We start from the raw sequence: 21502 nt of genomic DNA, 5'->3' as shown, positions 1-21502 counted from the left end.
GATGAGTGTTGTAAGTGCATTATTCTGCCTGTGGGAATGGCAATATTTATAATTACGCCTGTGGCCTAGGAGGTTGAGCTTTTGAATGGAGGGTTTAAAATATGTTAGTATCCATCCACAATCCGGGGTGCTCAAAGAAATATGCTGTAGACTTCCCTGCTCCATTCTTCATGATTTTATCTATTAGTACCTAATAGTTCACTGGGTAATATCCTCATCGACCTTCGAAGTAAGGAGTTCGTCGTCCAAGAGATTATCAGATATGTGATTACTTTCCACTGTATTACTGTGTACAGCGATCCGTCCATAAAGCTGAGAATTTTATAAATTTCACATTCATCCATTATTTATAGGAAGTCAGATTTAAGTCGGATTTGGAATGGGCTACCAATCCAAGCTAAGCTTCATATTGAAAATAAATACAATTGACCTCTCGAACTAGAGCGTGATAATGCGGACCACAACTGTAAGACAAATGTCTCTGCTTCAAAATACTATCCCACTGCTTAATATCCCTTATTTCAATATGCGAGATTCATCCGCAGATCTTAGAAGAATGTCTAAGTTAATAAACATCAGTGTCCAATTTGTTCTATAATAGCATTCCGGTAAAGAAGAATGTGATTTATTAAGAGGCATAAAATGATCTTGCATTCTCTTAAGGATTCTTAGGAACTCTGAGATCATTGACCGGACAGGGACCCGACCCACCCCTTCTGACCGCTTAAACAGGCCGCCTTCTCATTTAAACAGAGGCCACGTGCCGTTCCCTATCCGGTCAAGGATTCCTCTACTTAAAACTACGTTCTTGCCCCTAGGGTTTAGTGCTAGTTGGAATAATACCCTAGGCAGAATTGGTTGATTTGGGAACTCCGGCATTTGCAAAGTCTTGCATCATCTAGCATGGAATGTTCCAGTTTGATAGGCTGGATAGAGAAAACATGTCTCAACCACTTCCTGCTTCTGGGATATAGACAGACCAATTTAAAGCTAGTAGCCCCGTCATCTGCGTAGAATCTTGGAGAACTGTCTTGCTGTGGCCGAGCTGTCAAGAAGAGAACATAGTCTTCGGGTTATTATACCGCCAGGAAGCGCTTAATCCACCGGTATTTAGCTCCCAGAAAGATTTTTACACTAGATTCTAGCCATCGCCAATCTATCTTTTCTTCGCCAATAAACTGTCATCTCTACCATTGGGGGCTTTCATAGTCAAACATATAAAAGTGACGCCTCACTGCCTTTAGACAACCTGGCAGGTGCATGCACTCTCCGCACTAGGCATTTATAGATTTACTTTATAAATTTATAACTCTCAACATAGTATGGTAAACCATCCTACGCATGTTTCTATCTATCTCTGTTAGTTTTAAATAGCCTGTTAAAACCATAGAAGATCATCTAACATATTATAGCAGATGTTATAAAATCTTATAAATGTATTTTGGCGTGTTTTTAGCGTTGATTCCACGGATCCCTACATTCTAGTGGTATTATGGGATATTCCTTCGCACCTCATCATGAATGATGATGAGAATGCCATCAGCGCAAGAGATAAATACTTAGACCACCTGAACCCCCGCCCTTCACTACTGAGTAGCCACATATCCACATATCCATCTACACAACACCAACACCTTGTTTAGTATGATTAAAAAACTGTGAAGTCAAGGGAGCTGTTACCCAGAGAAAATTCCATAGTGGAGAAGAAATGTGTTGGAGAAAGTTATACAAAGATCAAATGTATCCTGCCAAAATACGCCTCTCCAGCAGTGAATAATCCATCTTGAATATATACCTTTCTCATGTATTCTTAGCTACTATCTTGCCTCTGCAATGACCAAAACCTCCATCACTTCTGCCCTCGGCGTCTGGGCTACCCTGGCCCTGGCTGTCCAGGCCAATACAGTGACCTCTAGTGGTCTCAAGACAGGACAGATATGTTGTTGCTATTCCTGGCCAACCTGATGAGCCTTTCACGCTTCTTGTGGCCTCTGGGCAACAAACCTACCCAAAAACGACAGGTCCGTGTTTGAAAAGAACCGGGGCGATAAGATATTAGAGCGTGTCCGAGCTGACATTACCTCTCGTAGACTGATGTTAGGGTGTTGTCTTCCAAACTATCAGTTTCGACGGACAGGTGGCTTATGTGAAGGATGGAAATTTCTACGTGGGCACTCTACCCGATGGAGAGGCAGCTAGAGTGCTCGTGGAATCTGATGATGACGGTTATGAACGGTATTTAACCCTCTCCCTGGATGGATGTGTTCTTGTTAATCGAATGATCTAGATGGCTGACCGTTGACGGACACTCTCACGCGCTTTCCGCAGTCACATGTTGGAAGGCCGCTGAGAAAGCCCTCTATTATAGTGGAGCTCATTTGGACTCTTTCTCTGTACTTGAACCTAACCAAACTCCTGGATTCAGGAGGGGGTGTGATATTGAAGTATGACTCCAACAATAACAAAAAGTCCTGAGATCGACAATTTGACAGTTTTGCGCTACGCCACGCAATCCCGTAGGCGGGAACTGCGGGGTATATAATCCAACTACCACTGCCCTCCTTTCTCTTTCTCAGCACATCAATCATCCTTGACCACCACAGATAAAGATTGCTCACCATGCTCGAAATATGGGGTCGGCGAGACTCAGCAAATGTGCAAGCAATTATGTGGTGCATTGCCGAACTCAACCTCCCGTACAAGAGGCACGACGTGGGCCACCGATACGGCGGTAACGACACGGCCGAGTTCCTTGCAATGAATCCAAACGGTACCGTGCCCGTACTCCGCGACGGTGACGGCGAACCATTATGGGAAAGCGGCGCCATCCTTCGTTACCTGGCGCACGTCTACGGGTCCGACGAGTTCTGGCCCAAAGATCCCATGGCGCGTGCGAAAATCGACAAATGGGCGGAATGGGCCAAGGTGACTTTTGAACAAGCATTCGCAGTGCCCATATTCTGGCAGGTCGTCCGAACAGCCCCTTCGAAGCAGAACCATGCCGCTATCCGTGAAGCCATCGCCCGGCTCGATCGCATTCTCGATATTGCAGAGGCGCAACTATCGCGGCAGACGTTTCTGGCGGGAGAGGTGCTTACCCTTGCTGATGTACAGTTCGGCCATTTGCTCTTTCGGTACTTTACTATCGAGATTGAGAGGAAGGAGCGTCCTTGTCTGCAGAGGTATTATGAAGCGCTTGTTGAAAGGCCAACGTTTAGGGAGCATGTGATGGTTAGTTACGAGGCTCTTAGGGTCGTGGATTGATTGCTAGGGCGGAAATATCGGACCTGTTATGGAATGTGAGTGCTCAGCAATGGCTGGACGAAAGTGCAATCGAGATACTAGCATTCTATTGACGTCGGTTTCAAAAGATATATCAGCTACAACATACCAGATGATAATATATGGCATAAGCAGCAATATTGCTCAGTAAATGACAGTCAACACAATTACGGTTCAGCATCTTCAGGCTTAGTATGTTCAGCCCTGGCAAGCTTAGCAGATCAACGGCCCAGAAAATTAGAGGTCCATCAAGTCAATAACCAGCTTAACGAGTTGCAGATTATGTCGTAGGCTTACGCTAGACTTGGTTCTATATTGGAACAGTAGAACCTCGGCCGACGGGGCGGATTAATAAGGTGGGGAATTCGTGATAAGGGAAGCAAAATCCCCGCTCGAGAGTCAATTGCGCCAGATATCCAATTCAGTTGCGACATCTCCTCAGGCAGATATTACTCCATTCAATCGCCTCCTGTCATCTTCTGCTCCGCCCATGACCATCACAAATCGCCTGTACCAGATCACAGACACCATGGGTAGTGCCGGTCCCACCAAGGAGCATCTCCTCATCGCCTTCTTTCGCGACCTACCAGAGGAATTGATGGCAGATATCCGTTCAAAATTCCCGAATACTACGATATCGACAGTGACTTTACCTATGGGTGCGACGATTCCGGGTGGTACGTGCTCCCAGGAACCTATATCGGTGGCAGCAGAGTGTTACGTTTGAGCTCGGAGGTGCAGGATTTTCTGCCTACCGCGTTAGTTTGACAATTGCTAATCACAAGCTGGTTGTACAGAATATGCCCAGAAAGCAACTCTCCTTGTAACCTTTACAAATCTACCCAATCCCGAAGATGCCGAGAAGTACGCAGCCTCCGTCCTCCGCTTCCGTGAACGAACGCGAGCTAGCACACGGTACAGCGCAATTGTACTGACCTGCTATAGTATGAAACTCGTTCACTTTATTTCTGCTGGTCTAGATCACTCTGTGAATCATCCGATCCTACGAAGTACCAATATTCCTGTTACTACAAGCTCCGGTATCCACGGACCGCCGATTGCCGAGTGGACAGTGATGAACTGGCTTGTTGCGTCACGCAAATTTGTCAGTACATATGAAAGCCAGAAGAAGCATGAGTGGGGTGCACCGATGGACTACATGACTGGAATGTCGGATCAAGTTGGCAAGAAAGTGGGTATTCTGGGATACGGCAGTATCGGGCGACAGAGTAAGTGCATCGTGGTGACCTGTATATCGCGTCTGTAGAGACAAGCAGCGAACTTATCCAAACCAGTTGCCCGTGTCGCCTCAGCCCTAGGCATGACTGTTCATGCCTACACTGCCTCTCCACGCCCTACGCCATCGTCGCGGCAAGATCATGGATACATCGTACCTAGAACGGGGGACCAAGACGGCACTATCCCCGTATCCTGGCATCATGGCACCGACAAAGCGTCTATCCACGCCTTCCTCTCACTTGGGTTGAATCATCTCGTTGTAGCGGTCCCACTTACACCACAGACTACGCATATGATAGGCGCCGAAGAACTTTCTGTACTTGCAGAAAACGTACCCCCTCATCACCCACGGCCCTACCTAACTAACATTGCCCGGGGGAAGGTCCTCGACCAAAACGCACTAATTGCGTCCCTCCAATCAGGCGAATTGAGCGGGGCGGCCGTCGATGTCACGGATCCTGAGCCTCTCCCTGCTGATCATCCCCTGTGGGACACACCGAATGTGCAGATTAGCCCACATGTTAGCTCGTTGGGCAAAGAATATTTCCCACGTGCTTTGGACGTTCTTAAAGAGAACCTGGCGCGGATTGAGAGAGGAGAGCCAATGCTGAATGAATATAAGCGTGGCAAAGGGTACTAGCAGCCAGTTGCATGGTCATGGGAGCAACATGATATATATGTTGTTTATATTGACATATACAGTTTCTTTTAATGTATATACTGGTCTACACATACTACATTCACAGTCGTGACCCGGGCAGTTAACTTGTGGCAGTCGAGAAAGATGACCAATTGATCCGTATTGGATGCAGCTCCGCCAAACCGTGGGAAACCAAACTGACTAACCCTGGGCCTTTGTTTCGTATTCAAATGTCTTTGTTCTAGGAGATATGCCTGGTAGACCGCTCCAGGTTCCATCTTATTTACGGCCGTGAGGTTGTAGCAACCGTACCTCTCGTTTTATTGAACATTTGATGCAGTTAGTATATAGTATTTCTTGTCCTTATTCTACATATAACATACCAAGTGGCACCTGCACCCGCCGCGGTTTGAAAATAACCATTAAATGGAGAAAGCTCTGGGTCCTTAGCAATCTAAAATATCATCTAGCACCACAAATAATCAGATTACTGCGTTGCCCATCCCCGAATTCCCTCCTCAATGACGACGCCGACCAAACCACTCCCAACGACAACCCAGGTCCACGGATTAGCCAGCTCCGACAAACCAGGCCAGAAGCTGTTCTTCTCCTGACGCCAAGTCTGAAGCTGCAAGTACTTGTGTGGATCCTGCGACTTGTACCGCACTTCCTGGCTAGCTTCGTTTTGCGTATCACCTCCCACAACGCGGAGATAGGCATAGTTAGCAATGGGGCCCAAAAGAGCCAGTGGGTTGAAAGCGTTGGCGACATTCAGGACTGCAAATGAAATGTGCACCAGGGTGTCGCCCAGGTAGCTACATTGGCGGTCGTTAGTATACATCATGATATGTTCGACGTGCGTCTAGGTTCAACTCACTTCGGATGCCGGACAATACTCCACACTCCATGGCGACATAAGTCGGTCCGCTCCTGACGGTGTAACTCGAGTTGCGCATCCGCCATAGTTTCAAGGGCAAAGCCTGCGCTGAATAGCGCCACGCCGAGGGCGCGCACAGTGCCTACGGCATCGGGCGAGAGGTCGATACTGGACGAGCTCAGTCGGAAAGGTAGTGTAAATGGCAGAGTGATGAATGTCAGAAACGCGGCCTCGGGGAGAAACAGCTTGAGGAAAGCCGATTTCCAGAACCCTGGGTCCTTGGCTTTTAGCTCGTCGTAGCGGGGATCATCGCGGCCGCGGGAAAGACTCCTTGACACAATACGGTAGAACAACCTGGTGCCCCAAAGCGTTACCGAGCTGAGAAGGATCTTCTCCGTCCATGGAAGAGTCCGCCATGCAGTGGAAAAGGATACTCCATCATGGCACATCTGGAGGCCAACGGCGCTCCACCATGCGTTGGCAACTTGGCTAGAAGGCCACGCCCAGTCTTTCATTTCACCGCGGTCAGTGACCTTCGCCGCAATGAAGGATGCGATCGAGAAGCCGGTGTGCAGAGAGAAAGACGGGAGAATTGTGGATTTGAAGATCCCAACGTCGCCCGGGTTTATGCCATGACCCGGAGGCGGGCTTGTTACCCGGTCTAGGTCGACCATGGGCTTCTTGGAACCATATATATCCATGGTCGCAATTTTACTTGAACCCTGCGCTAAGGTATGGACTGTTTTCTTTGACATGCAGGAGATGAGCTTAATAGGAGTTGGATGCGGGTTGATGTCAGAATTATGTAACTTGCTGCTGGCGCTCCAGGTGACGTTGGGGTTGCCGACTTGGGTAAATCTCCACCGATGACGATGGGGACGCAATATTTGAAGACAGATTTCATGATATCATGCTGAAGGTGCAAGTTAATAAAGGGGATACTATATACAGAATAAGTAATATATAGAACATGTGGTGGGGATTCGACCTGCGACACGGTTGGGCTCAACTGTTATTGTAACCGACAATAAATTGCAACGCTGAAAACATATAATCTCATCGAATAAAAATATTTTGTACAGGAATCGGGGCTAGTGAATGGATGAGAAATCGAAATGCACATCCGGAGTGACCGCTCCCTCTCCAGTCCTGTATTGCATATTTATTAGACGAGAGAGTCGCGAAGACCATGCATCAATGGTACCAGGCTCTGTATTAGAAGCCGTCAATGGTTCATATTGGTATCCACATTTCGTATATAGGTCAATTGTAGATGTCTGCTCGAAGGAAGTTGAGAAAGCAGAGATGTCTCTGGCCAGGGTCAGACCAATATTGTGAAGTTGCTGCCCATCTGGTATCTTTTCGAAAGGGAGTTTGTTCGTATTAATCCTTCTTGGTTTTTCACCTTGAGTAACATCACTCTCATGCGTTTGATGGCGCAATAAGTATGCTCTCGGGTCATACGGATTCAAGGTGGTGGTTGGTTCCTCCTTGCCGGTCTGGTCTTCAGACAGAGCAGCACGGGCGGCAAGATACCTGCTCAGATGGGGAGAGCTGGTAGGTGTGGTATAGCCTTCGCGATTCTTGATTTGTTCGCGTCTTTTCTGTATAGCTTCCTTCTTCCGATTTTCAAAATCAAGAGCCTCCGCTAGGCCAGGAGATGGAGTAGGCTTTGAGAGCTCATGCAATTTAGATGACCATTGGTCGAGCCTTTTCCACCCTGGTTTAGGACGATTCTGCACTTCGGCAGGCGGCGAGTGTTGCGATTCCTTTGACAGCGGCGTATCGACAGTGCGGGGAGAGATATCATCTGTGCAAGAAGGCGCACGAACTGGAGTAGACTGAGATGGAGAAAGTTGGTTCTCCGATCCAAAACGGTCCTGTGCTAACCGGGCCAATGATGGCTCCTCTTGTTCAGAGCTTGGTGAATCTTCGGAAGCAATTCGAGTCAATGCGACTTGCGTAGTTTTGCTGAACCAGGTATCCAGAGAGCCATTACCATATCGTGCGCGATCTCTTTCTCTTAAGGCGTGTCTCAGGTCATTGGCTCTGGGACTCGGAGATGTTTGGGAAGTATTCAAGATCGTTCCGGACGACTGAGGATTCGATGGTGAAGTAGACATAGACCGATGGTTCGAGGCCGTTGGACTAGCTGCCCACGATGTGTCTGAGGACCCTCGTCTGCCTTTTTGAGAGCTACCGGAGTCCTTGATGGACATCGACTTCGTGGAGATAGGTAACCAACTATTGTGTGCAATGGTTGGAGTGCGCTTCAGTGGGTTGAAAGGAGCGATGATTTTAGTTATGGACCACGGATTCAATGCCTCTTGGTCAGTTGAATCTGAATTATTGGCATTGCCACTACAAGGAACATCCGGAACGACTTGCATATTCCGCTGCGAAGTATCGGGTGTTGATTCAGGAGTGGATGTGGTGGTATGTGTGCGACCTGCCCCATGGCTACTGGGACATGTTCGATAGTCTCCTAATACCGTTTGTGGACTGCTTCGAGAGAGGAGCAACTCGAACCCATCCCTTTGCTTCACAGGTTCTTTGCCTTTAGTGGAACGGCTGCGCTTCTCTATGGGATCTTCCTTATCACCATACACATGGCGAAAAAGGCCCTCTATGAGACTAAGGACACCTGGAGGGTCCTCAAATAGTACATCATCCTTGGCGGGTTCTATATTAACGTCATAAAGAGCACCGTCGCACTGGATATGCACGCAAAGAAATGGGTCAGTAACTGCGATCGAGGAAGATTTCGTGTTCTCGGATGATCGGAGGTATGATTTATAGATCTTTGCAATATTTTTGCCCAAACCCCTGGAAGTGGATATGGGTCGGCCATCAACACTGATGTGTTGACCAATTTTGCTACCTTTCGTGACATCTGAACCAGTGAGATAGGCCTCAACAGGTCGGTGTAAAGGGGGTTTACCTGCGGCGGGGTCTAAAAGAAGACCAGTAATGCGCAACTCTGATTCTACCTGTGGGACACTAGACTGCGAGGCCGTCTCTGGGAGGGGCCAATGCTTGAGAACGCATGTAGATGCAACATCACTACCGGCAATTTTCATCGCAGCGTCGACGATGGTTGCACCAGGTTTTGGGGCATACACCCAGTTGCCACTCTCATTCTTCGCTTTTAGGATCTTCAGAGACAGGCGCCTGGAAGGTTGTGCAGCAGCATACTCCTGGACTAGCTGCTTAATCCGTGTGAGAGTTTTAGTTGCGTTCCTCAGGGTCGTTTGCCGCCGCACAGGGACGTGCTTGAAGAGATCGGTTACTCTAACAGTAGTTCCCACTGGATGAGACGCACGCCCAACACTTTTATCAGTTTGTTAGTCCATGGTTTGACTCCAGCCTGAGAGGTAGGTAGATACCTAATTACACCGCCATCCCGTCCATATTTGATTACAGAACCGACTGGCTCAGCCTCGATCCTGGTAGTGATATTCACACTCCCTGAAACCTCAACCGTACTTGCGAGGGCTTCGCCCCGGAAGCCAAGTGAAGACCCTCCGATCTTCCTGAGATCCTCGACCGTCTGGATCTTACTTGTGTGGGCGCGTTTGCAAACAGCGGCATGGTCGCCGGGGGATATCCCGTGTCCATTGTCTTTCACTTGTATCACATCCACGGTGTTCTGGGATATTTCAATGAATACAGATACTGCCGAAGCATCCAACGCGTTGTCCAACAGCTCTTTCACCACCGAGCAGGGGTCTGATATGACCGAGGCTGAGCCAATTGCTCGGGCGGTGTCTTGGGGAAGAGCCGTAATAGGCATCCTCGAAGCCGCCAAATCAATTTATTCCATGCCAACTGGATACATCAGGTAGCCATTTCGAGTTTCAACATGATGCATGAACTCAGATGCATTGATTGCAAGAGGATGGGATGTCTGGAGATCAAAAGATTCAGCGAGACACAACGCGATTGGACGGTGGGCGGGTGCTGAGTCATGCATCAACAACCCCCGTTTTGGAAACATCGACAGAACCGAACAAGACGACATTCAGACAGTGATTCCATGATGCTTTGTTCTTCCTTTTCAATATCTCGACTGGCCATACCGTCTGTATGTGCATTGATTAGTTTCTTGGCCTATACTTCGCAGTATTTTTTCCTGCATTTTGTGCCCGCTCCCCTCACGAAGGAGGAAGCATGGCGCCTGAACATCGCCGCTTTATGCATCTGGATCACTTACTATCGATCGTGCACCGTAGATCCGGGACGCATTCCCGCGGATTGGCGTCCGGATGGTGGACAGAAGCCGGTAGTCGACAGTCTCAATGACCGACAGCGATGGTGTCGCAGATGCGAGGCTTTTAAGCCGCCACGCGCACACCACTGCAAGACGTGTCAGAGGTATCGTCATCCAGATGGGCTTTAGAATTCATCAAGGTCTAAATGTATCAGATGCATTCCGAAGATGGACCATCATTGTCCCTGGACATCGAACTGTGTCTCCCACTTCACCTTTCCCCATTTCATACGGTTCTTGTTCTATGCCGTCGCAGGCATGACCTATCTGGAATCCTGCCTCTTTGATCGCGTGTCTGTTGTCTGGGCTTCTAAGGATCTACCAAGTGTATGGGTCTACCGTGCCCCCGCCTATTGTAGAATTGCTGACCGGACTATCTGTCAAGTACATGGGACCAAGCGTGGGCCAGATCGCCCATTTGTTCGTTCTCGTGGTTACGAACAGCTTGACCGTGTTCGTGCTAGGAATTCTCTTGTTCCGGACCATCTGGGCTCTAGCATCAAATACGACCACGATTGAATCATGGGAAATTGAGCGACATGAAACGCTCGTCCGCCGGGCGCGACACTACGGCGGGTACCTGCAGGGCCCCGGAGGGATTCGCGTGCGCATTAAGAAACAGGAATTCCCGTACGACATTGGGATTTGGTCTAATATTAAGGCTGGGATGGGTGGAAATGGAAATGTTTGAGCTCTGTGTTATCTCTTTCTCTGAAGATTGCTAACGCTATGGCAAGGTTATAAGCTGGTTTTGGCCGCTTGCACGCACCCCTAGAGGGGAGACTGGGTTGGACTTCGAGGTTAACGGCTTTGAAGGTGAATTTTCCGAGAACTGAATGTAAAATTCTCAAGCTGATGGCGTGCAGATCCTCATCTCTCTTGGCCGCCACCTGATCCAGATCGTATTCCCCTGCCATCTCGTAACGAAAAACCATTTACTACCGAAAGCTCCGGCTTTGGAGATATGCAAACATTCAATCAGCGGAAGGCGAAGGATATGAGCCGCCCAGGAATGAACGTGCAGCGTCGCAAACGATTTCATAAACGCGCTGAAGAGGAGCTGCATGATAATGACTCGAGCGACGAGTCTGATTCATACGAGACTGATGCCGACGATGGCGAAGAAGGCTGGCGAAACTCCGAAGGGGAACGTCTGCGCGATTTTGGTGTGGATGAAGACATCGAATTCTACGATGAAGAGGACATCCTGCGACAAAGAGTTGAGAGACGATGAAAAGCAAATTTCTCGCTTGTGTGTACGTGCATATGCCCTTGTATGAATACAAATCATAGCCTTTTCGCAATACATCTCAGCTGTACTTTCCCGACCCATTGACTCCTGTCCTCGTGGCGCATGACAATCGTCTGGAGAACATTGCAGATCTGTTTGTTGGCAGAGTCAATCATCGCAGGTGGGCTGTCAATCCCAAAAAAATACACTCAATACCGGGGATGAAGGCTTGTTGGCTGAAAAAAAAATTACCGTCCAGCTACCAAAGAGTGTCTAGACACCTAGTGGTGCGGTATAGTGGTATTTTCAGGCTGATCTCGGTTTGGCAAGGCTTCTGTGAATTTACCATCACCACATCCAGCATCCAAGTCTCTGTCTGTTGGCTTGGGCTCCAGGTAACAAAGAAGAGTCTGGGTCAGCTTGGGAGCGAGCGATGCCGAAGTAGCGTATTCCTAGAGCGTATCAGCATATAGGTATGGGTATCAGTCGGTATGGTATACCTTTTGCCGACCAGTGATCTTTGGCTTGGGACATGGTGAAAGAGGAATAGTCAAAGTTGTCGCCAAGTTCTACTCGATCTAAGAAATAAGCTATCAGGATCTTCTGTGGTGATATTAGCCCGTCCAATGCAATGTCTACTCGTTTTATACCCCCATGAAAGGAGGCCAAGGTCTCCCGCGACCGGCCGACATTGGGAACCACGACAGTCGATGCAGAACGGCAGTGCGCTCGTAATCGACTACATTTAACTGGATGTTTTTCCGAAGGTATTTGTTGGTTAGCCTGGTTCTTCTGGGACTGAACTCGGGGGCACAAGAGTCATTTCGTAGTATTTCCCTTTTTGGCTACTTATCTACCTGGGTCCGGGGATATCGATCATCGGAATATGCTGTAGACTCATCACCAAATGAAAAAATCGCCGAGCGAAAGCAAAAGTAGAATCTGCTGGAAATGCCAGTGGCTGGCGTAAATAGCCACAAGAGCTTACTCTGCTAGATGATGGTGATAATTTGCTGGGGCAACCTGGTGACACCATATTTCGTAGATTGCATGCATCGATTACACGGCAGATGAGCCCTTGCCGGCGATCCAACCCCAGACTAAGCAAGTTAGCCTCTGACATTACTTTTTCGAAGTGGATATTCATCGTCGATGGCGCCATCGCAAGGGAGTGGAAGCCACGCCTTGATTGGCGGCGATGGTAGTTAAGCATGCCACAACTAGGCGTGGGGGGCGCCAAATACAAAACTGGAGTAACGAAACTTATACTTCATGTTCTATCTCTTCGATCACCCTTTCTGAGCCCAATTGAGGCCCTCCGAATGATCCATCTGAGGAGAATACCCGATCGGCTATGAGCGGGAGTTGCCGATAGGCGAATGATGATGTCTCAATGACTGGCCCCGAAAGAATGTAACCCTCGTTTCCCTCTCTTCTTCCTCCCTCCATTCCAGCCCTTCCCTTCCGTCCAGGTACGCATTGCCGTTGAGCCTTCGAGGTCGCGTGGTGTCCCTGCCAGTTACACAATGGCAGATCGGCCAGAGGACTCCCGAACATCGGTGGACGGGGAGCAACGGGCCATGGCCACCCCCGCCTCTGGAGCGTTGCCCGCTTCTTCCCCGGATTCACGTCCCCAAAGTCCCCACCATCGCAACGAGGATGATCGGGATAGAGATGCCCTGGAGCTCCATGAGATTGAGACCCATGAGGACGATGCCGCGACCTGGTCGACCGGTTCGCTTTCATCGGGAGAGTATCGCGTCACCACCCATCGGACGGTATCCCGATCCAGTCAACGCACGGAGCAACAACGCAAACCAGGCACGGGCGTATGGGGTAGTATCCAGCGATTTTGGACGCGGCATGTTGTTATGACTGTTCCTCAGAAGAACAATCGGGATCATTTTGGTAGGTCTCTCGCATTTGTTTCCTTCTTTCTCTCTCTCTCTCTCTCTCTCTCTCTCTCTCTCTCTTTTTTTTTTTTTTTTTAAATGAACCGTACTCGGTCTGCAGCTTACACTTTCCAGCACTTGAACGGACATTCCTCGCATATATCCGAACATCAGTCATGATTGCGATGCAAGGTGTCCTTGTCGCCCAGCTTTTCCGTCTCCAGCACTCGCTCTCGCCCAACATCGACTTGGGATACTATCAGGTGGGCATCCCGCTGTCTGTGACTTTTCATGGGATTGCTATGATAGTCGCCCTGTTGGGTGCTGCTCGGTTCTGGAAACAACAGCATGCCATGGCTTTGGGGACGGTGTATGCGGGCGGCTGGGAGTTGAATTCAATTGCGCTCCTTTTATGTTCCGTAAGTAGGCTTATGATCTTCGACGTCGCATATTAACGAATGTACAGGTCATTCTCGTTATGTTCATTCTGTCTTTAGTCATCACGGTTGAGATCGAGTCTGATCAACCATGAGTAGATGGCTATGCTTGCCGATAGTTTCGATCTGTCCATAGTGCATGCTTGCCCTTTTAGCGAGTTTGACGAAGACATGAATATATGGGATTTGAACCTAATGGGAATAAATTATGATTATACTACATTTCATAACTGCTGTTAATTCTATTGACTCCATGGATGGGAGAATACCGCGGAGCACGTCTACTGGGGTTACGCAGGTGGTATGGGTATTTGAATCCTTTCACTTCAGGGTTTCGATTATGATTCCGCATCATTTGCCCTTACTGTAGTATGCGTGCACTTGGTTATCGTCCACTCATGATCGTTCCGTAACCTAGGACTCGACAAGTTCGGATTCCATCCCGCCTATGGCGGATATGCCGAGGTTGCCCACTCTTGGGCATACACATTCCCGATAATTAATACGTCCACCATCCCACAAAAATCCCGTCGTGTGTAGGAAAGAAGATAGCATCTGCATCCCAGATAAACTACATCGGAACCAAGAAATCGGGCGGAACCCCTTGACCCGCCACATTGAGTCACGGTCTCGGCTACCGGGAAAATCATCCATCGCAGCATCGCAATTTTTCGCGCCCAAACCCAACCTATCCGGTCAAACATCGGCCATAACCCCTCCACATCCTGCAACAAACCCCCTCAATCAAGGAATTAAAACCCAAAACAATGTTTAAACTAGTCATATTCGATTTCGACGGCACCATCTTCGACTCTTATGAGGCTATCGAACATTGCGCCACATTAACCTTCGAGACCCTATCTAAAGATCAGGCCCCGCCTAAGGAGGAGCTGCGCCGACTCATTTCCAAGGGCGCCGCCCTAGCAGAGGCCTTCCGCATTCTGCACCCGGACCAAAAGGATTTTGACCCGCAAGAATGGACGAGGACCTACCGCGGGCTGTACGCCGTTCACGGGCAGGCGCTCACGAGGCCGTACCCGGGCCTGCGGGAGGTTCTGGACGCACTTAAAGCGGCGAACGTCATCGTCGCGATTGCCAGCAATAAGGTCTTTGACTCCATAAAGACAGCCCTGAAGAGGCTAGATCTCCTGGACTACTTCCCCGAGCCGCTCATCATTGGCGACAACATCGACGGCTCCAAGAGGAAGCCCGACCCCGTCAGCTATACGGATATCCTCCTGCCGAGGCTGAAGACGCTCTATGGCGAGGATTTTGCGCTTCGGCCCGAGGAGGTGCTGATGGTTGGAGACACGGTCACCGATATCCAGTATGCTCGGAATATCGGCGTCAAGGTTTGCTGGTGTCGATTCGGGCAGGGTGATCACGAGGAGTGTGAGGCTGCAAAGCCCGAGTTTACTATCGATGAGCTTGTTGATGTTGTAGGCGTTGTGATGGGCAAATAGATGGCTCATGACGGGTTTTATTTTCTTTTTGGTTATCTCTGTTTTGGATACCATGGATAGACTGGCCGTTACTGTCTAGATCTTAGAATATATCCAGTATAGCTTTGATATTTGAAACTTTGCGATCGCGTGCGTTTTCGGAAATAAAATATCGTATTTTGTACATTTTATCGGGTGTTACTTGGTGTCTATTACCTTCATTCGGTCGTAAAATGGCTCCCAATTATATTTTTTGTACTGACCTTCCAAAAGTAGACATGAATATCCGATAAATGCAATACTTATTCCAGCAAAAATGCGAAAAATATCACGCCTTTAGAAAGAATCCATGTACTCGCTTGACCGAAGTGGGAGCAAATTAGATTTGGGTTTGACGAAGTTGATGAGAGTGTGTATGGAGGAGGATGGTCAACCTAAAGCAACGCATCGCGGTCATCGATATGATTGGCAGCAGGGCGTCCGTCCTAATAGAGGCCTAGGGGACCATGGTCCAGTAATCAGTGATCCCCGCAAATGGCCGAGAGAGAATTGATGATGTTGATGAAGTGTCGATGACTTCATCTCCCGGCAACACCAAATCAAAGACTCCTAACACCACCTAGGTCGAGACCACAATTAAAACCCACAAGGCTCTCTGATCTCAATTTCTGAGCTTTGACAATCCCTTGTCTTTTTTCAAACTTATCCAGAAACAGCCGCCATAATGACGAAGGACGTGGTTAGTCGTTACCGCCCTCTTCGGAATAAGCTCAATTTTAACAGTAACAGAATTTCGACATCCGTTACACGAACGAGTTAGCTCACGATTTTTATGGGGATGGGAAGGTGCTCGCTGACCAGTATTTCTCGCCTTGCAGTGTTTAAACCCCTAACCGGCAAGCTAACGGCTCACATTAGCATCCGAGATATCTACAAAGAGAAAGGAGTGGAGATTCCGGATGACTTCCAATCTACCCGGACGACACCTCCTACCCACTTTATGCAGTAGGTCCAGTCAGCTCTTCTACACAATCTGAACGCTCCACTAAATAAGGCAGGGTGGTGGTCCCTGACGACATGGATTTAAAAGAGCTTCAGAATGTGGAGGTTCCTCCTGGTCTTAGCATCGCTATTACAGACTTCCATTGGTAAATAGGCATAAAAATAACGTGATTTCCAAACCAAACATTGCAGACATTCATTATCTCTGCCATTCGAAGAATCATGATTTTGTAACAAGTGTTAAGGGTTGGGACTGGACTAATAGTGCCTCCGAATGTCAAGTACTGAGCTCCTATATCGAACCTTTTACCTTGGTATGATACGGTCTCCGGTGACAATATATTCATATTTTACGACTCAGTCAATCCAAATAAACGTGATATATAAATCCATGGAATTGACGGCCCTTATTTCCTAAGCCACAATACTAAGCAGCGGGGCTGTGCAACAGGCACCGAGATTATTAAATCCCAGATCTGCGAGACCTATTAGGTTACAGAATAACCTCCAATTGCGGTATCCCGAAGCGTTTTATTTTCTCAATAACGTGACTGTATTAGGAATACACGCCACCAACATGACAACGTTCGAAGCCATGCCTTCGGAGATAATCGAGAGCATTTGCAAACACATTGCGGATGAACACATGTCCAGCATATATACATTCTCCCTCGTGAATAAACGCTGCTGCGAAATATCCAATGTATATCGCTTCCGTTCGATCCAGCTGTCGGCACCGTGTGGAAAAGAGTTGAGAAAATCTATGGAAGCTTGGAGCAAACTTCTCGAGAAGACTTCGAGCTTTGGACATGTCCGAAAGCTGGAGGTTGAGATCACGCCTTCTACAGAATATCACCCCAACTCAAAACTTGGTGCAACATATCATGGGGGAAGTTACTGGGACGACGAGTTCAGCAATAGAGCCCGTCGGTATCAGCATATTTTCCCCGACCGCGTGATATTTCCTGCGCCTAATGAAGAGGCCCAAGTATGGGAGCCGTTGGCCAGGTTCATAGGGCATCTTACGGGTTTGAAGGATTTCATATACGCCTGCAAAACGCAGTTGTCTCCTGTTATACTTTCAGTGCTTCACGAGGTACTCCCAGAATGCAATCTACACATCCGGTCTTTTCAGCTATGGAGCCTTCACCAACACCGAGATTATCCTCGTGAGATAGACCCACAGGAGATGACGCTGGCAACATCGCCAAACCTGCAAAGTATTGTGCTTCCGTACTATGTGTGGGATTCCGATGAACTGAGGAACTACAACTACGAAGCGGCCCTGCAAATAATCGAGGGCATGGCGCCGCGTCTCGAGAGAATAGATTTCGTTTACTGCCCTGAAATAACAGCCTGGCCTGACTATGTTCTTCGAAATTTTGATGCACCGCCGTGGATCGGGCCTTTCTTCCACCAGTCACCATCGAAAAGCCAAAGACAGCTCCGCGAATTGGGTCTAAGTCCAGTGAGGTTGCAACATTTACAGGAAATACGGGATCATATAGCATTCTCTGACATTCGCTCCCTTCATCTCAGGGGGACTGTTCATGATGATTCCCTCGACTGGTTGGCAAAGTCTTGCGAGTTCCCATCTCTGAAATCATTAGTTTTACATGCCGTGGATGAAAGAGCCGATAGGGTGTGGTCGAGGGTCATTGATCATTATAACTCGCGAGGAGCTGCTTTCATTGCTAGCCTACCACCTCTCGAAAGCCTCGAGTTAAGCGCAGATTTTGGACGGGAAGCATTTGATGCCATCCTACACCATCATGGAAAGTCCCTCAAAAAGTTCCACCTCACGCCAAGTCATTCGCCTTATGCATTAGTCCTCACACAGCAACATATCGAGAAGATGTCCATATACTGTCCCCATATCGTTAACCTGGCGTTGCCCATTCCACGCACCAAAAGTGACGCACAAGAAGCAGGCTTATACCATGCGCTGGGAGCATTCAAGCGCCTCCAACGCCTGTCTCTAGTCCTAGACCGTTCTATTACACTGACTCCGTATTGGGCTGGGTCGATTATGGCCCCGAATGCAAGAGACGTTATAATGAATTCAGCTATTGACGAGACGCTGGCGCGTTCAATATTCCGGACGATTACAGAAGCGCATGCTTCAGTGAAATCTCCCTTGACATGGCTGAGGGTGGAGGCAGGTGGAGACGGCATCATTCGCTTCAATCATAGATGGCTACATAACCTCTTCTGCAATATCCTGAGGTACCTCAGCGGCCGATTTCTATGTATTCGGAACCCGCGAAATGACGGGCAAGGGGACATTATTGTGCAAGAGATTGGCGCACGTGAGCGGCAATTAATCGGTGAGCTTGCACCTGACGACCTGGGCTATTTTGAAGCAATATTTCGTGACATTTGGCCTGGAAAGACTGGTGACTGGAGAAAGGATTGGAGTAGCCTACCATTAATATCGGTAAAGCCCGCGACAGAGGAAAATCATGGATGATTGTGTTCACGCATTATTCAACATGTGTGGTATTGTAGGATTGCCTAGATGCTAAGATCGTGTGCTTCTAGCAGGTATAATACCCCTTAAGCTCCGTGAACGTACGAAATATATTGTAGCAGCAAAGTGCCATCCCGAATTGTAATGCATGCAAACCTGTTGAAGGTCATGTTCAAGTGAACAGTTGAATGTGACTATGCTCGGCTGCAGAATAACCAGGAATGCTTAAAGAGCATGCCACTGCAGCTCTACTCAAAGCATTTACGGACCACGAAATGTGAATAAACGTTTCGATTAAATTCCCCAAACACCCAAGGGGTCAGGGCCGCCCGAGTCCACCCTACTCTGCTGGAGCTTTTTCACCCTTTTCACCAGAGTCCCAACCGAAATCGGGCCTATCAGGGTGCACAGAGAGATGGCCCAGATAATAACTAGATAAGTTTCTGAAGGTCCATCAGAAGAAGAGCCTTTGGAAAATATGCCCTGGCTTTCCGCAAGCGAGGCAATCAGGTAACCGATTTCCCCTCTAGCAACCATTGCCAGTCCGAGAATGGTGGGCGGATACAGCGATTTTGGCTTCGGAGGAATCGCGAGCGGGGCCTGTGACTTGGAAGACATCATTTTAGGCTGGGGGTCTTGAGGACCACCATTGGAGTCCTTGGCAGGGGCCGCTGGCTCCTCATCTCGATCGCTGGATTGGTTATTGTTCGCCGAAGAAGCCATCGGCTCACTTGCAGATTGATTGCTCTCGCTAGGTTGTTTTCCTTTCTCCTTTCCCATGGTATTGCGCTTTGGGGTGACACAAGACAGAATGCCATAGGACAGCGGTTTGTTAATGAGAGATATCATCTTGCCGATTCGAGCTGAGGAAGAGAAACGGATAAGCCACAGTCCTGTTATTATTTTTCCAAATGTCATCAATATAGCGTAGACGACGCCTCGCCACACAATCTCCCCATGAAACATCTCTGTAATGGGGATGGCAAATCCGATAGAAGCCTGAGCATATTAGCGTCGTGCACAGCGAAAATAAATGTCACTAAAGCTGGGGAGCATACAAAGAAGAGAGGAGTGAACACCCTGTTGACGGGTCCTTTGTAGTATTTATCATAGACCATTGCACCAGTAGGGATCACGAACGCCATACCATCACCACTTGACGATGGTCGAGAGGCTATCTCGTCACTGCTGTCCACAGGCGGCGAGGAAGCATTTTCAGGCAAATCTGACGCAGTCTGTGGAACTCCGGGTCCCGATGCACTCCTTGGATCTCTAAACGCGGCAGCCATCCCGTCAATCCAGGATATGATAACCCCCGCTAGATATGCAGCGAAGAGACTGGAAGTTCCTGCACACGTCGCACCACCCACGATGCCTACCAGAATGCAGGTGTGGGCGACGAACGCAAATTCAAATGTGCCCATGACCTTTGGCATTTTGTCCGAAATGGCGAGTAACTTTCTCAGGATCGGGCGCAGACCAAAAAGACATAGAAGCAATAGTCCAATCGCAAATCCAATAGAGACAAAAACAGGCCGCACCACAGTAGTGGCACTGAATGATGCGGCATTGCCCCCAAGGTTGGAGATAATCTGGACCATAACAAGGCCAACCACGTCATCAAGCATAGCGGCACTGGCTGTCACAGTGCCGAGCCTCGTGGAGATCAATTGTGTCGTTGACAAAATTTTGAAGGTAGTTCCCAGACTGGTAGCACTAAGGGCAGCCCCAGCGGCAAATGCCTGTAGGGAGGTTGCGCCCACCAGCTCCTTGAGAACGAAAGACAAGCCCATGGGCGCTCCAATACCGGTAATTGCGACCGACAAAGAGACCAAGAGATTCGCTCTCAGTGATTTGATTGAAGTCGACAGGCCACCTACATCTTTGTGAGGAACAGTTTCGCTGTGCTCAGCTATGGAACGAACTCACCTTCGTAGACGAGCATGATTAGGCCCAGATACCCCAGTTGCTGGATAACAGTCTCCATCTCTCGGTCGAGCCAGTTAGCCCCTGGAGTACCCCAGAGTATACCGATGAACAACTGACCGATGAGACCACAGTACAGGAGTTTGTCTAGACAGACATTGACAACGTTCAGAACGACCAGGAACCCAGCCTGGTTCAGAACCGTTGCAATTGGAGGTTCATGGTAGGCGAAAGCCGATTCTGCTGCTTGATCGCCAGCCATTCGCGGTCAAAATGGTCGTTCTTATTACAAAAAAAATTATACAATTGAACTGCTATATCGGTATGAATAGTAGTTTTCTATAGCTCAAAAGTATTTTTCGAACGGCAGCGGACTCCATAAGAGTGATCGTGAAGGAAGAGACGTCAGGATTGAAATGAATCAATTCGAATCTGAAAATACGGGGACAAATATGTACAGCAGATGGAATTTCGAGAAAGGAGCGAAACGATATTTGAATAACGTAATCAACCACCGAACCGCGGATACCACCGAACCGCGGATTTTCAACCAGAATCTCTTCTCTTCGTTCAACGCGTCTTTTTCTCGCCACTATAATCTAGTATACCTCTTTCTAAAGAATCAAGGATTCAGATAGCTATTTCGGCCTACCAGGGAGATTAAATTAAGTCAATATTACGCGCTACGCAGGTCTTTACAGTCCCTAAAAATACTCTACGCGATCAGCTTAATAGCTTAAAATTACGATCAGAAAGACGCGCTAATAGCCATAAACTTACTAAATTCGAAGAAG

At 48.4% G+C, this 21502-nt stretch overlaps 10 protein-coding genes across 10 annotated transcripts; 7 read left to right on the top strand and 3 right to left on the bottom strand.

Moving 5' to 3' along the window:
- Positions 1-2572: 2572 nt before the first annotated feature.
- On the top strand, positions 2573-3454 carry BDV59DRAFT_177883 (glutathione S-transferase family protein). The gene has a single exon (XM_073689680.1). The coding sequence runs from the start codon at positions 2620-2622 to the stop codon at positions 3262-3264; it is 645 nt and encodes a 214-aa protein (XP_073548017.1). The 5' UTR covers positions 2573-2619; the 3' UTR covers positions 3265-3454.
- A 151-nt stretch (positions 3455-3605) lies between these two features.
- Positions 3606-5350, top strand: BDV59DRAFT_177882 (D-isomer specific 2-hydroxyacid dehydrogenase family protein). The gene is made up of 4 exons (XM_073689679.1): positions 3606-3959; positions 4080-4146; positions 4228-4511; positions 4578-5350. The coding sequence occupies exons 1-4, from the start codon at positions 3773-3775 to the stop codon at positions 5159-5161; spliced, it is 1122 nt and encodes a 373-aa protein (XP_073548016.1). The 5' UTR covers positions 3606-3772; the 3' UTR covers positions 5162-5350.
- Positions 5351-5648: 298 nt separating this feature from the next.
- BDV59DRAFT_201842 (DUF1295 domain protein) lies at positions 5649-6739 on the bottom strand (the record flags this gene model as incomplete). The annotated part of the gene is made up of 2 exons (XM_073693905.1): positions 5649-5976; positions 6039-6739. The coding sequence occupies 2 exons, from the start codon at positions 6737-6739 to the stop codon at positions 5649-5651; spliced, it is 1029 nt and encodes a 342-aa protein (XP_073548015.1).
- A 218-nt stretch (positions 6740-6957) lies between these two features.
- Positions 6958-10063, bottom strand: BDV59DRAFT_28531 (putative DNA mismatch repair protein). The gene is made up of 3 exons (XM_073696119.1): positions 9425-10063; positions 8980-9368; positions 6958-8931 (listed from the first exon to the last, which is right to left on the bottom strand). The coding sequence occupies exons 1-3, from the start codon at positions 9829-9831 to the stop codon at positions 7130-7132; spliced, it is 2598 nt and encodes an 865-aa protein (XP_073548014.1). The 5' UTR covers positions 9832-10063; the 3' UTR covers positions 6958-7129.
- A 1-nt stretch (position 10064) lies between these two features.
- On the top strand, positions 10065-11593 carry pfa4 (putative palmitoyltransferase with autoacylation activity Pfa4). Its single transcript, XM_073689678.1, has 5 exons — positions 10065-10412; positions 10464-10635; positions 10694-10993; positions 11046-11124; positions 11175-11593. The coding sequence occupies exons 1-5, from the start codon at positions 10075-10077 to the stop codon at positions 11540-11542; spliced, it is 1257 nt and encodes a 418-aa protein (XP_073548013.1). The 5' UTR covers positions 10065-10074; the 3' UTR covers positions 11543-11593.
- Positions 11594-12845: 1252 nt separating this feature from the next.
- Positions 12846-14070, top strand: BDV59DRAFT_177872 (DUF202 domain-containing protein). The gene is made up of 2 exons (XM_073689677.1): positions 12846-13447; positions 13567-14070. The coding sequence occupies exons 1-2, from the start codon at positions 13066-13068 to the stop codon at positions 13884-13886; spliced, it is 702 nt and encodes a 233-aa protein (XP_073548012.1). The 5' UTR covers positions 12846-13065; the 3' UTR covers positions 13887-14070.
- Positions 14071-14468: 398 nt separating this feature from the next.
- On the top strand, positions 14469-15507 carry BDV59DRAFT_177871 (HAD family hydrolase). Its single transcript, XM_073689676.1, has one exon. It carries the CDS (start codon positions 14636-14638, stop codon positions 15329-15331), a length of 696 nt encoding a protein of 231 aa, XP_073548011.1. The 5' UTR covers positions 14469-14635; the 3' UTR covers positions 15332-15507.
- A 527-nt stretch (positions 15508-16034) lies between these two features.
- BDV59DRAFT_201838 (uncharacterized protein) lies at positions 16035-16462 on the top strand (the record flags this gene model as incomplete). Its single annotated transcript, XM_073693904.1, has 4 exons — positions 16035-16049; positions 16100-16170; positions 16229-16315; positions 16369-16462. 4 exons carry the CDS (start codon positions 16035-16037, stop codon positions 16460-16462), a joined length of 267 nt encoding a protein of 88 aa, XP_073548010.1.
- A 372-nt stretch (positions 16463-16834) lies between these two features.
- BDV59DRAFT_177870 (uncharacterized protein) lies at positions 16835-18793 on the top strand. Its single transcript, XM_073689675.1, has one exon. The coding sequence runs from the start codon at positions 16890-16892 to the stop codon at positions 18780-18782; it is 1893 nt and encodes a 630-aa protein (XP_073548009.1). The 5' UTR covers positions 16835-16889; the 3' UTR covers positions 18783-18793.
- Positions 18794-18960: 167 nt separating this feature from the next.
- BDV59DRAFT_28512 (cation:proton antiporter) lies at positions 18961-21148 on the bottom strand. The gene is made up of 3 exons (XM_073696118.1): positions 20712-21148; positions 19841-20658; positions 18961-19781 (listed from the first exon to the last, which is right to left on the bottom strand). The coding sequence occupies exons 1-3, from the start codon at positions 20968-20970 to the stop codon at positions 19077-19079; spliced, it is 1782 nt and encodes a 593-aa protein (XP_073548008.1). The 5' UTR covers positions 20971-21148; the 3' UTR covers positions 18961-19076.
- Positions 21149-21502: the final 354 nt, after the last annotated feature.

The sequence above is a fragment of the Aspergillus ambiguus genome (assembly GCF_047715705.1).
Source record: "Aspergillus ambiguus strain CBS 117.58 unplaced genomic scaffold BDV59scaffold_15, whole genome shotgun sequence".
NCBI lineage: Eukaryota > Fungi > Ascomycota > Eurotiomycetes > Eurotiales > Aspergillaceae > Aspergillus > Aspergillus ambiguus.
This window is presented reverse-complemented; position numbering and strand designations above follow the sequence as displayed.